This window comes from Strix uralensis, chromosome 1, assembly GCF_047716275.1.
Source record: "Strix uralensis isolate ZFMK-TIS-50842 chromosome 1, bStrUra1, whole genome shotgun sequence".
NCBI lineage: Eukaryota > Metazoa > Chordata > Aves > Strigiformes > Strigidae > Strix > Strix uralensis.
Genome location: NC_133972.1, coordinates 66,853,004 through 66,866,657, shown reverse-complemented (window position 1 = coordinate 66,866,657; position 13,654 = coordinate 66,853,004). Strand labels below are relative to the sequence as shown.

The window sequence follows — 13,654 nt, the reverse complement described above, 5'->3', positions numbered from 1 at the left end:
AGTACTACAGCTACTGGACTGGGTCCCTTCTTACCCCTCCCTGTCCAAGCATCTCTGCTCATCATCAGTTCCACACAGTAAAGGCAGGAATTGCTTTCCTTCACAAAAAGCCAGAGGAGTTATACTCATCTGATGGATTTTCCTTTTCTCTCTGGCTCTAATTTACAGCGAGTATTTTTGCAAAAGCGCTCATCCCCGAAGCTAACAATAAAACAGTCTGTGTGTGTGTGTGCGCGTGTGTGCTTGTGCGTGTGTGTGAGAGAGTGAGAAGAGGGAGGGAGAGAAAGCAATACAACAGTCTGGCAATGTGAGGCGGCACTGGAGAGCTGCTAGACCAGGGAAGCTGGCTAAGAGACGCAAGCCCCTTACTCTGGGCTCAGTGTGATCCCATTGGTTCCTGAGCTGCTGTTTTAAAGCAAAGAAAAGCTTGGAGGATTGAACTGCACAGCCAGACGCAGACTCTCAGCCAAGTTGTCAGCACGCTGGGAGGAAGAGAGGCTCACACACACGAGATTGCAGGGTGTCCGCAGCTTGATGTTCATTTGTTTCCAGAGAGGAAGAAAGGAGAGGGGACAAAAAAAAAACCAAAAAAAAAAGAAACAGAAAAGGGGGAAGAAGCCTGATCCAGTCCAGCAGTCTCGGGGGGAGTAATGGATGTGACCATATCTCAGTTCATCTTAGAAGAATTTGATGTCAACTGCAGCCTCCTGGATCGTTTACAAGAGACTTTTTTAGAGAGTTCCTCTATCCCTTTCCTGAGCTTTGATGGTAGGAAACATTACCTAGCGCAGGGCTCGGAAAAGCTCTATAAGTGCTAAGATTCGGTTTGCTTTGTGATGCAAAGTGTGTCGCTTTTGTGCTTTCTCAACTGCTTCTTTTTCCCTTTCTGTCTCCCTTTTTTAACGCAAAAGGTCCGTACTGCAATGCCACCACTGATCAGATCGGGACCTGCTGGCCCAGAACCTCTGCGGGGGAACTAGTAGAGAGACCCTGCCCCGAGTTCTTCAATGGGATCAAATACAACACCACAAGTAAGTACTACTCCTTTCTTTCTCCCACAGATCTGGTGTTGAGAAGGCGCCTGGGGAGACCCAAAATATATTTTCCATTTACAAAAAAAAAAAAAAAGAAAAAAAGAAAATGTTTGCCTGGGAATCAACATTTCCTCCACATTCCAGCCTGTATGTTCAAAATTCCTGTCTGGAATGATGCAAATTGCTCAAAAGCACAGACTTTTGGACACTTGACTCCTTTTTACTTGTGTATTTAGGTAGATCTGGGCAAAAATATCCTCTGCAATCTAAGGAGAGTATACTGTGCTTTGTGTGTTTGTTCATGTGTAGATATATATAGCTGAATGTATTTGTAGCAGTGCTTCAGCATTTGGATAATTAAAGGTCCTTTGGCTTGTGAAGTACTTAGTCTTAACACCTAAGAACTGTATTTCGAAAGGACTCTCCCTTCGAGAGCCTGTCTGTGTGAACAGGGGGACAAACTGGGCTGAAAGTTGTATCTAACAAACAGAAGGCTGAGGTCTGGAATCTGTTTAATAACTTCATCAGTGGTTGGCTTATGAGGCTGGAATGGCTGCATCATTACTGTAAGGGAAACAGAGGATATTATGAGGCAAATAATATTCAAAGCGAGGGAGCATGGGGGCTCCTTAGAAATCTCTTAGAACTGATGCTTTAGTCTTAGAGGTAAACAATCATGATGACTCACTAAAAATTTATTATTCAGGCTGTCGAATGCAGGCACTCATTTCCTTTTCCTTTTCCTTATCTGTTCAATACTGTTTGGACTTTTCATTAAGAGTTTTTAACATATTAGTTCCAAATATGTGTACCCACTTGTTTGTCACTGATTTTCTCAGACTGCTTGGTGTGCTTTTGTCTATGGGGATATTTCATTCTGTGTTTCACTCTGAATTGTTGCTGGGGTGTTAGTAGTCTAATTTTCAGGTATTGTTAATTTTGTGGGGCCAGCATTCTCAATAAGTTCCATAAAAGAATGACCCTGTCATCTTAGACCTTATTTTTTATCTTATTGAAAGTGAATTTATTCTTTCCCCAGCTCTAGGTGTCAAGGGTCTGGTAACTAGGCAAAAGTTCTGTGTATTTGCTATGCAAAACAAAGCCCTCTTCCAGATTTGTTCTTAGGGACCAGCTTCTGTCATCCTTGACTTTTAACAGAGTAAGGTAGTTACCGCAGAGTACTGCAACATCATCCTCAAACCCTGTGTTCAGTGACCTGTGCTCTTTGCAATAAAATGGGTGGGAACATGCAAAGGGATGGGTTACTCTGTCTTTGATTACAGCAGGTAGTCCACTACCTTTACAGCCTCAGTTGAGATCAGAAGAAAATTTCTGAGGATTAAGGACAGCTCAGACAAGAGCAAATGTATCAGAATGAACCCTAAAAGAACAGCCATAGAAAAGGTACCTCAGAGTAGTATGGCTTTTTTTTTACATTTGGTGGGGATGTCAGTATTTCCACTGCCTTGTTTCTCCAAAAGGAATGAGAGGAGAAGGAAAAAAAAAAAGAAATGCACTAAGGATAATTCCTTATTTATATAAGAAACACAGTGGAGAGAATTTAAATGCTTTTCCTGTGCATGGGAGGAAAAAAATCTTGAATACTCCATTTTATTTTGATAAACTCTATTAATACTTTCAATAGTTCATCAATGACCTGATTTAAAGTTCTTCCTTGCTCGTCTTCTTCACAATGGTGGCTAATGCTTGTATTACAGTGCTAATAAATTTTCTTAAATTCATTGCTCTTAAAACAATGGCATGTTAATGAAATTAAAGACTGATGAAAATGTATTATTGACATGCTGAAGGATTATTTTGTCATAGTCTGGGGAAGTGGAAATTTTTCTCCTTTCAACAGAAAATGTGAGTAGTCACATTGAGAAAATGCATGTTTGCAGGACAGATTTGTAGGGCATACTGGTGCGCAGATGTGGTAGCATATGTAGCTTGCAACAGAGAACTAAAGTACACTGAAGCCACTCTAGGTGTCTTTCGGTTGATCTTACACTCTTCCATGTGTGTAGCTCCTCCAAGTTGTGGCGCAGAAAAGGAAGGGAAGGACTACACTGAGATTTGAGTCAACCTGTAAAATCAGTAGCTTCTTGGGCGATGGTAGCTGGTGATTAAAGCTTGGGAAAGCTGTAGGACAGCAGGTTAATATTCGAATACAGAGGTAAAATCTCTTTTGTGGTTTGAAACATGTGGCAATTAGTACATGCAGAACATGTCCAAAGTTTGCAAAGGCCAAATGCTAACACGGTCTGACTACTTTTACTGGCATGATTTCACCAAGTGAGTTTGTGGGCTGACTAGAGGGCCATTTGTAATGAGACTCAGTGCGCTTAAAACCTAGACTCTGGACCTCATGCAGATAATAAAATAATGACAGAAAACTGATACAAAATGGGAAATGGATCTTGCAAATTTCAGAGGTGAATAATCCAGCTGCAAAGTGAAGGTTTGATCAGGAGATGGCTTGAATCAACGTAAGATTTCTGCCTAGGATATGTAGTGTAGTTTTATCCTGTTTTGTTTTGCATTTTGGTGAGGTAAAGGGAGAAATGATAGTGTGTAATATTGTACTGAATTGCTTTGAGAGAGAAATCAGACAAGTTTAGAAAAAGCACTGTGCAATGCCTTTCTTCTGCTAAGGGCTTATACAGTTCTAGGTCATAACTCAGCTATTTATTCTACTGTCATGCATCCCGTGTTTGCAAGCTACTATAGGAACTATAGTGTATCTTTAGTTTGGTTTTGTACGGCTGTGAGTATATTTCTCATTCTAATGTATATAAAACTTTTGGATCAATTTCAGTGCCTATTTTTTGTTTTTAGAAATGAAGCTCTCAAAGATTCCAAGTTTCTACCAGTTTCGTAAAAGTAGCTCATCAGCTGGAAGGAATGAACCCAGTAGCATTCCCCATAAATGAAAGCATTTGCATTGTAGACACTAGAAAATCCAGACTTGGAAGTGCCCAAACTGTATGAAAAACTTATACCAGATTCAGTCAAGCACAAGATGCGGATCCATGCAAAACCAGGCTGCCCGAGTTCTGGTACTCATGGGGCTATTTCTGTGCCTTATTGTAGTCTCTGTGCATGTAGTGCATGGAATTCAAGACAAAATGCGACAAGTAGTTCACATCACCACAGATCAGCTCACCAAAGGCTTTGGATGGACCTACCCTGCCTTGGTATCCATCCTGTCAACTATCATGCTTTGGTTGTCGCTCTAACTAGAACCCCTGAGTGCTTGGGTGGAGAATGCTATCAAACTCTGCGATATGCCAGCAACATTTAATGAAAGAGTATTTGAGTCAAAAAAACTTAAGAACAAGAACAAGATGCATAAAAAATCCCCTCCTGTTTGCCACTATAGAATAAACTGTTTGCATAAAATATTTCCATTCTAACTGCAAAAAATTTCCGTGGTGATTTTGTGCCTGTGTCTGTGTTGCTGTGTGTCTCTTGGGAATTCTGAGTGACTCAGATAAGTTTCAGCTGTATTCGTAAAACAAAGTCTGTCAGTCTGTGAGTATTTTTCATCTCTGACACTTTGTTATTTTGGTGATTTTTTTTCCTTGCCTCTTTATTTGGGAAATAAAATCGTGCTGACAAATCAAGATCTGGTTACCCTGCAGTATGATTTGTGAATATAGGCAAAATGTTCTTCGACCAAGGATCTGAAAATGATGCCATCCACTTACAACTTAGCAATTTTGCAGCAGAACTTGTGTATTATTCTCAAAGGAAAAAAAAAAAAAGAGAAGGGGAAAATGTATGTGTTGATGCAGTGTGTGGCTGTGCACTTGTCTCTGCTCAGGTTCTATATTTAGCTAAAAATGACAATATCATTGCTGCCCTCTAGATGTGTTTATGCTTTGACAGTGTGAAGCTTTTATTCTTGTTTTAGGAAAGAGATTAATTCACTTATTAGGATATCCTGAAGCTTGTTTAATTCAGCAAATGGGCAGTGATGAGACTTTTTGCTGCTTGCAAAAACGTGGTCATGCATGTATGTAAGTACTTATCTCATGTTACAGGCTAAAGTATGTCTACTTTAGCTCTTTCCTTTCCATATAAATCGCCATGTGCAGCCAGGATTAGATGTTCATCTGATGGACAGTAAGCGTTGATTCTGGTAGCCCTAGCTGCCTGATTTGAGTTTGTCTACAACAGCCAGTGCAGCAGAGAGGTATTCTATGGTGAGCCCTGTCCGTCAGGGGCTGCTCAGTTTGGTTTGTGCTGGATGCAGGCAGGAGATGGAAGCACTGGAAAGCCTCCAGCTTGCAAATTAAGACACAAATATCTAGGTATTGCCATGTAGGTATCAACAGCTAATTTAAGTACCTAAGCTGTAATACAAGTTAATGGAGCTCTTTTTGCTACAGGGAATGAAGCCTAGAGAGTTACTGAGCTCAGTCTAAAGGTACGGATTAGTTCAGTAGCCCATGCAGAAGTGCTAGTGCCATTATGTCCAGGGGTGTTTTGCCTTGTGTCTAGTTCCTGTTTCAGAGGGCCCAGGCCTTGTGTAGGTTTGTATTTTATCTTCAAGGCCACATATAGGTGTTGCAGATACTCTTAAGACAAGTGGTACAATGCCTGTGTTTAGGCAGCTGAATTCATTCCTGGGTGACTGTTCAGCTGAACTGAACCCACACCTGGGGATTGAGGGCAGACTGCTTTTGTGATCAACAGGAACAAAAGGTCTCTATAGCTCTAATTCCCTCACTGCAAATCCTCCCCCCACCACCACCCCTCCCTCTCAGTATAGGAAAGCTCTTTGACTGAGATAGCCACTTTAGATGGCTGTTTTGGGTATCACAAAATGCATCCTCATCTTCTCCAGGCACTATGCTGCTGAAAACAGTCACATAAGCACTGCTAACCTTGCACTGATGGGGGTTTGGTCCCTCCGTGCCTAGTCCTTGTTCTGAGGGTATGCACAGCACCTTTTCTTTGGTGGTCCTATAACGAGCTGCCTTGTTGAGAATGATTTAGTGAGGGTGGTGACTTAGCAGCTGGGCTGTTGTTCACATGGATGGACATGGGAGAAAGAGCCATTGGCACAAGTATCACAGTTGTACCTATTGACATGACTTACTCCACACTGAAAGAAAAATTCCTACAGTTCTTTGTTGTTGCATCCTGAACAGAGGCAAATAATCTTTTGTGTGGTGAGGGAAGGGTGAATAAGTGAATTAATAGCTCTTCTGTTTTGCATCCCCCCTGCTTTGGAAAGGGGTTAAAGAGATGATTTAACTTTTAAAAGAGCAAAAGGGCTAATTTTCATAGGTTAAACAGCCATTCTTTTTTCAAGATCTAACCTCTGCTGCTTTTCTTTCTGATTAATTATTGTTCAAAGTTCTTCTGGAGAGGTGGCTTCAGTTTGCATATAAAACATGAGCCTTGCTTGGAAATCATTGGTCACAGAGTCTTGTTTATACTATGTGGGTAAGACCTGTCCTGATAATTACAGAAATGTGCACTTTTATAAGTGGCTAGCCTAGAGGCTCAATTAACATTTTTACTTGTGTTTTATGTTGTGTATTTTAGTGTCTTCAGCACTTCTGTTGATCATATTCACATAACTTAGATTTTACTCAGAGGTTACTCTGGTTTTATTTCTAAAGGGTGCATTTTTGAAAGCTGAATCCCTTTTTAAACACAGATACTCTTTATGCTCTTGTGGCCTTTCATCTTTGTTGGAGAGAGAAATAAAATGCCCATCAACGCAGCCTTGTAAGCATGAGTGGAGGTACAGCTGGGTGCAGTGAGGAGATGCAGCTGAGGTGTGGGCTGGGGAAAGGGCAAGGTGAGAGGAAGCATCCCAACCTGAGAGGCAGCAGATGCTAAGCAGTTCTGGTGCACTGCCATGTGGATTGAAGGGCTCTTTATATATTTAAAACACATTTCTGAAAGAAGAGTTTCAAAGATCAAATACACAGCTTTCTCTTTTTGCTAAGCAATGCATGTTTTCAGACTCAGAAAAGTACTATGAACCCCTACAGCTACTCCCACCTCATCTCTCCTCTGTAACCTTGTTAGATGTCCAGAAGGCACTTATTCCACTGGACTGTTTAATGGCAGAAGGAGATTTGGGGTAAAAATAAATGCTTTGTAACCAATTTTATTTATGGACTCACTAGAAAAAGGTTCTGCAGTTCTGCAGAAGCCATGTTTTAACCATCCTGGGGTGACCAACACAGTATTTTCAGCTAAGGAGTCCAGAGTACATCAAGGTTAAAGGAAGGAGACAAATGAAAAATCAAACAAACATGAGAGAGGAAAAAGAAAGCCAGAAATGGAATTCTGGGGGAGGAAGTAAAACATAATTTTTAAGCTCATAAAGCTTCTCTCTGAGGACACCAAATCTGCAGTTGATTAGGATATTGACTCCAATAGCACTGTATCCAGATCAAGATTTCAACCATCTTTGTTCATTTTCTCTTGCTAGGTTGAATTCACCCACAAATACAGCAGTGGGAGACTCTTGACTTCAGTGCCTGCACAGATGGGAGGGGCTTTACTTTTTTTTCCTCAAGTTTTTCTTCTTTTTTTCTTTCCATTGTGAAATGTAATTTGTGGTAAGAGATCGCTGTGACTGTGCAGTTTGGAAGAAGAGTGTTGAAAACAATTATTTAAAAGGAGGAATGAAAAGAACCCATCTTTCTTGCTCCTGCTACTATCATCCTGTGAAATGTGTGATTCCTTCGCTGAGCACAGAATAGAACTTAATTGCATGCAGTAAAATAAGATTGTTAACGTTACTTCAGTCATGTTCAGGGACCTTTTCTCCAGCCAATTAAACAACAATTAGTATTTTCATTCTTCTCTAGTAAGTTATGAGATGGCTTTGCTATGATCTTGTATCTGATTGGGATTGTTTGAAGTTTAGGCTTACATTTAAGGCAGACTTCACACATTTCTCAGAGCCAGGATTGCTGCTGTGGTTCTGCACCAAGCCCACCTGAATCTCTGCCAAAGTCAATCAGACCTGACAGCAGCAGCAGGAGGCCCAGTCCCTTGCTTTACCCTTCAGGGTGGTGACCCTGAACTTGTGGCAGAGGGGTCATCACCCAAGATTTCTGGAGAAAGTGACTTGTCACAGCAAGAGAAGGCTCTTAACCTTGTGGCCTTCAGGAGAGTCAGCAACCACAGGGTTGCCCACATTATTATGGAAGCTTCCGTGACCCTCTGTCTAAGGAAGCTGCCCCATCCACCTTTCTGTAACTTGCATGAGATAGTGAGCTGTTGCCTAAGCTGACAGCAACTACCAGCTGGCAAACAGATGGACTGAGCTTCAGTTTCTTCCCACAAGATAAGTATTAGACAGTACTTGCAAAATCATACACTTCTGGGGCCAGGGGGAAGAGGGAATGGCTCAGGAACTTATGGGGAAGGGAAAGAAATACATTACGAAGGGAGACAAAGCAGGAAGTCCTCATCTCACAATGTCAAAATGAGAGAAAAATCCCACCCAGCTACATCTAGTGTGGGCATTCTCTTGTGGATATGGGATTTCTTGTTTTATTCTGACCCATTTTCCATCCAGCCAAGCTGTGGGAGGATGAGGTCTGAAACCCTGCTGGGGAAGGTGGAATCAGGCAGTTCTCTCCAGTCACTGAACACCTGAGGCTTTGACTGACTGAATTTCAGCCTCTGTGTTTATTGTCACAAAACCTTAGGTAGTCACTGAAGGAATGGTCATCCGTAATTCCTCCTCTCAGCCACAGGGTGTCACTTAAAGTGCAGGTAAAGTAAGTGTCCACAGGCATCTGCATTGAGTCACTTGGGGGTGGAAATGATGGATGGGGTAAAAGAAGCTGGTGTGAATAGTGGTCCTGGACTTTGTCCTGCTCTAATTACCAACAGTGCTGCCCCTGCAGCTTCCCCATCCTGCTGGGTGGTAAAAGAGACTCCCTGAAGTGGGGCAAGGACCTAGGGGAGGAGGATGTGGAGGGTGTTCTGGAAGGAACCCTTCTGTCCCTGCCTTTGTGGAGGCTTGAGAGCAGGTCACTGGCTGAAGGTAGGTGCTTGGTGGTAGTTTCCCCAGGGGTGCTCTGAAAGTCTAAAGAAAGGGAAGTGCTAAGCTTTGTTCCCAAGCTGGTGTGTGTTATGTTAGAAGATGTGGAGCTGTGCAATGCATGATGTAGCCATTCAGAGGTGAAGCAACTCTATCAAAGAAGCCTAAGCTGACAAGAACCTGCATCTGGATGCATTTGGATGATACAGGGGTTTCTCCTTGCTGTACACTCCTTGCTGTTCATTGCTATCCTGCTTCCTATTTCATCAACCTGATCTCTCCTGCCTGAGTGCTGTCCCCTGGCAGGGACTGTTAGATTCTCCCTGTGGACCCCCAGGTACTTGACAGATGCTCTGAGTGCTCCCACTTAACAAGAATAACAAATAGATATATTAACAGTGGGACAATACCTTCCTCAGCTATGACTGCTGAACTTGCCTGTTGCTCAGGGGAAGGTTGTTCTGCAGATCGGCAAGTCCACTGACTAGATTTAGACTCTGTATTTTCCTCTGTGTTCTTCAGTGACATGGAAGTATCTTTGCTGTTCATGTAATGGTGAATCTTTGCGATTTCTGTGGCTTGGAAGAACAGTACTTTAAACTGTGTCCTGGTCCGAGTAAAGTTCTCAGACTCTGAAAGTCATGCAAGACTTTGCTCATGGTCTGCTGTCCTGTGAAAGGGAAACTCTTACTCAGTTTTGGTTTTGATCCCAACATTGCTTATGACTTGACATCCAGATTAGAATAGCCGTTCTTAGTAGCTTGAGAAGGCGATGAGAAGTGTGGTTTCCCATGGAAATTGGAGGGGAATGGATTTTTAGTAGATATTTTCCTTTTTCAGTGCAGGTTCATTCCTCTCAGGTGTTATTGATGAAATCTGTAATCGGTAGCTCTTGGGACAAACTCATAAAATCAATAAAACTTGTATTGCTTTATGCTGACTTATTTCTCTGCAGTGCTGGGAATAACAGAGGGCCAGATGCTGCTCCATATGAGACTTGTGCAGTGAGAAGCAATACATTGAAGCAAATGATAGGAACAGAAACTCAGTATTTTAAAAAAAAAAAAAAAAACAAAAAAACCCTCCAGATCTCATGAACTGTTTTCCCTGGGAAAACAGAAGAAGAAAGAACCTTTCCCAATGCAGTTGCATTGTCCAAACCCCTGATGGTTGGAAAGCACTGACCATACAGTGACACAAGAATTGATGCAGTTCCTTATCCTCCTGAGTCAGCCAGGGAGCAAACGGAGATTTGGAAAACAGAAAATGTGTTATGGAAATGATACAAACAAAGAAAATAGGAAATTTCTTTGCTAGTGCATCATCACCATTTTAACTAAACTTAGATGTGAACTTCTAGTGATTCTTTTTCTCACTGTTTATAATTTTAATTTAACTTCAGTATGGCTGAATTATTCCAGTAATACCTGAAACATCAGCATTTGTGTATTTCAATGTACATGATGAGCAGTCATTACTTCTTGCAGAATCTCCAGGCTTGCCACATTGATTGCTGCTTTTCAACTACAGCAACTAATGTAGAGTTTGGAAGCAGAGAGTATTTTCAAGGATCTTAGTTTCTGTGCTGATCTTAATACACTTGACCAGCTGAATGCTCTGATCTCTGCTTGGAAACCAGTGGGAACAGCAGGTGTTTAGTTGCTGGAAATGGATTTCCAGTTATCATAAACTGAGGACACCCTATTTCTTCCCAAAACAATGGAGTAAAAGGCAGGGGATGATGGGGATGATGGGGATGATGAGAAGGATCTTCAGAGAGACCTCTCAGTGTTATGCTTCCATAGAGACAGTGCTTGGCAGGTTGCTGCCTGGTAGGAATTTCTTCTGTCCCAGGAGCTATGGGGGGAGAGAGAGACCCCTGACTTGGGAAGCCCTTTTCAAGGGCTTATGTTGCTGTTCTGAGAGCATGGATGGTGACATCTTGGGTGGGAAGTTGCAGGGATTTGCACAGTCATGCACCTGTCCTCTGCATGGCATGGGACTGTGTGGGAGCCAGGTAACACTGCCACCAACTCACAAGACCTCTGTAGAGTGAACTCCTTTCATTCTTCCTTGCCAACACTTTGTACTGAATAAAGCCAGGATCCCATAGATTGCCTTTTGGTTCATTTTGGCCATATAATCTGATCTTCTGAATTTCCCACGTCACATAAACCTCATGTATAAACTCACCCACTTGCCCCATTACTGTGCCAATATTCAACAAATGTCTCCCTCTCATTAGGCCTCTAAAAATGAACATTTCCACCTGTCAGCTGGCAGCACTGTGCCAAAGCTGTGACTAAAGAATCCTTCTTTGCAGCACTAAAATAAGAAGGCTTTCAGTTTTTGTTTGAGAAGTGAGGGAACAAAGTTCAGTTTGGATCTGCTTTCTGTTTCAAAGCCTGTGTCTCAAAAAGTGCAGGGGTGAATCCAAATGCAGCTATGGTGATGCACTGCATTGCCCAGTCCCAGGGAGAGAGGCTGTAGCAGTACGAATACTGAATTTTGCTGCTGTTCTTATTCTTGGAGGAGAGCTAAAAGATAACCACAAAGGACTTATCTTGTAGTTAAGTCATCCTTATCCACCTACAAACCCATTCTCAGCCTGGCCTTGTCTCTTTCATCCTAATCTGTTCTTAACCCCTTCATCTCTTCTGTATTCACTGTGCATTTCTCCTGTAAAATAAATTCTGGCAACAATAATAATAGCAATTTTATTCTCACACAAGGACTTTGTTTTATTCCTTCAGTGAATGCTGAGGGGAATAGAAAGGTCTCTGAGCTGAACCAGAGAAGCAAGTGTGTCAGAAGAGCACAGGTGTCATAGTAGTGGGTTTCAGTTTATAATGTCATGGGAGTATGTAAAATGCTCTCCTGTAACTAGAAATATGATAAATAATAGTTGGATTTTTCAGCAAATGGGTGTAAAGTATTTCCTAGAGATTCCTATTTTACCATTTCTCTGTTAGATTTCAGCTGCATATCCATAAATGAGTTACTGTGATTGCATCAGCACACAGAGGAGAAACGGTGGAATGCTTGAGCATGCTCATTACAATTACAGGGTGTAGAGAGAATTTGTGTTGTCATTTTTTCATCACTTCTTCAACTGCTTAGATAACTGCATGCCTCCTGTCTGCCTTCAGTGCATTACCTCTTCTAGACTCTCTATCAAAACTCCAGTCTGGTTTTCCCATTCCCCATGGTAACCCAACTAGGCACAGAAAGTACTGTGAATGGGGTAGTCATATGACTGAGTCACTGATGCTCTGAGTCCATATGGAAATTGACTGTGTGTGCACTCAGCTTCTGGTAAACCTCAGCTAAAATTCACCTTCTGAAATCTCAGGGAAAGAAATTGATTCCACTATGGAAAGTCAGTTACGTGTCCAAGTCCTTAGGTTCATGAGTAGCTTTGAAAACTTTATTCTGATTTTACCAGTACCTTCTGGAAATGAAGCATTTCTAGTGATTTTGAGCACCAAGCTGAAGAAGTCCTGACTTTGCGTGGTAAAAATAAACATGATGTGGCAACATGACATATTGCAAGTTGCACTAGATGAACTCTACTGCTCCTTCTAACCAGCATGTCTATGGTTTTGTGATATCCCTACAGATTTCAAATGGATCCTTCAGCGGTCTCTATTATCAATCTTTTGGTCTTCGTGGACACCTGTGACAGCACTTGGTGGTGGTGGGTTTTAGTTTCTAGGACACTTGAGCTATAAGCAGAATATTAAGAATTTGTATTACGTGATGTACAACAGAGCGAGAGTCTCTTGTTTTGATTCCGTATATCTGTTGTGTAACGTGTAATTTTTCTGCACCATTTTACTTGTTTTGGTTCATCCTTTGCTTGCTTTAAGGAGAATCAAGTGAGACTCACAGGGCACTAACCTTTGTCTAGTTGCCATGTTACCTTAATGAAAATCAGCTGGAAAAGGCAGGGCTAATTGCTTTGATTTAATCCTGAAATGTCCATGACTCATTGATGGCTCATTCAGAAAAGATATCTGTTCAAGGTAGAAGGACCAGATAAAGATAGCTTCCTTGAGATAAGCTAAGCAGTTTAAGTGCTGGAAGTTTCAAATGTCTGGGTCCTGAGTGTTGCTATACTGCTTGCTGGAAACTTCAACTCTGACTTTGGTATCCACATCCTCTTCTACCGTGGGGTAAGAGGAATAAACCTTCTGTTCAACTCTCAGGAGAGAGCACCAGTGACTTGGTTCAGATGTCCCTCTGGCAAGCCTAGAGCTTGCATCAAACAGTGAGGTAAATGCCTGATGCAGAAGCCCTGCCACACCTGAAAGATAACACTTTCTGACACCATCTAGGAAATGTGTAGGACAGTTCTCAGAATTAAAAGATTTTTCTGGGACTGACTGGCTTCCACTGCTAATTTATTTCTCTTCTGCAATGACAAAAGGTTGCAGGAAGTGTGGAAGTATGAGGGAAAAAGGATAGAGGAAGAGCAGAACATCAACCAAGCAGGCTGGGAATGGAAAGGGAGGTTACTGGTTGAGGTGAAAGTAAGCAAGGAGACGGAAACCTTGTGCCTGGGGAACATGAGTTAAGAGTCCCTGTGGGC

The 13,654-nt window shown here is 41.9% G+C and overlaps 1 protein-coding gene across 4 annotated transcripts in view; it reads left to right on the top strand.

Moving 5' to 3' along the window:
- Window positions 1–13,654, top strand: part of CRHR2 (corticotropin releasing hormone receptor 2) — a 159,957-nt gene that overhangs the window by 48,151 nt on the left and 98,152 nt on the right. For 2 of the 4 annotated variants that reach the window (XM_074892621.1, XM_074892629.1), the window contains exon 3: window positions 912–1,031. In XM_074892621.1, coding sequence (XP_074748722.1) covers window positions 912–1,031 — 120 coding nt within the window. Of the gene's footprint in view, window positions 1–272; window positions 769–911; window positions 1,032–13,654 lie in introns of those variants that run through there. The other 2 variants (XM_074892655.1, XM_074892637.1) reach the window with 2 other exon arrangements.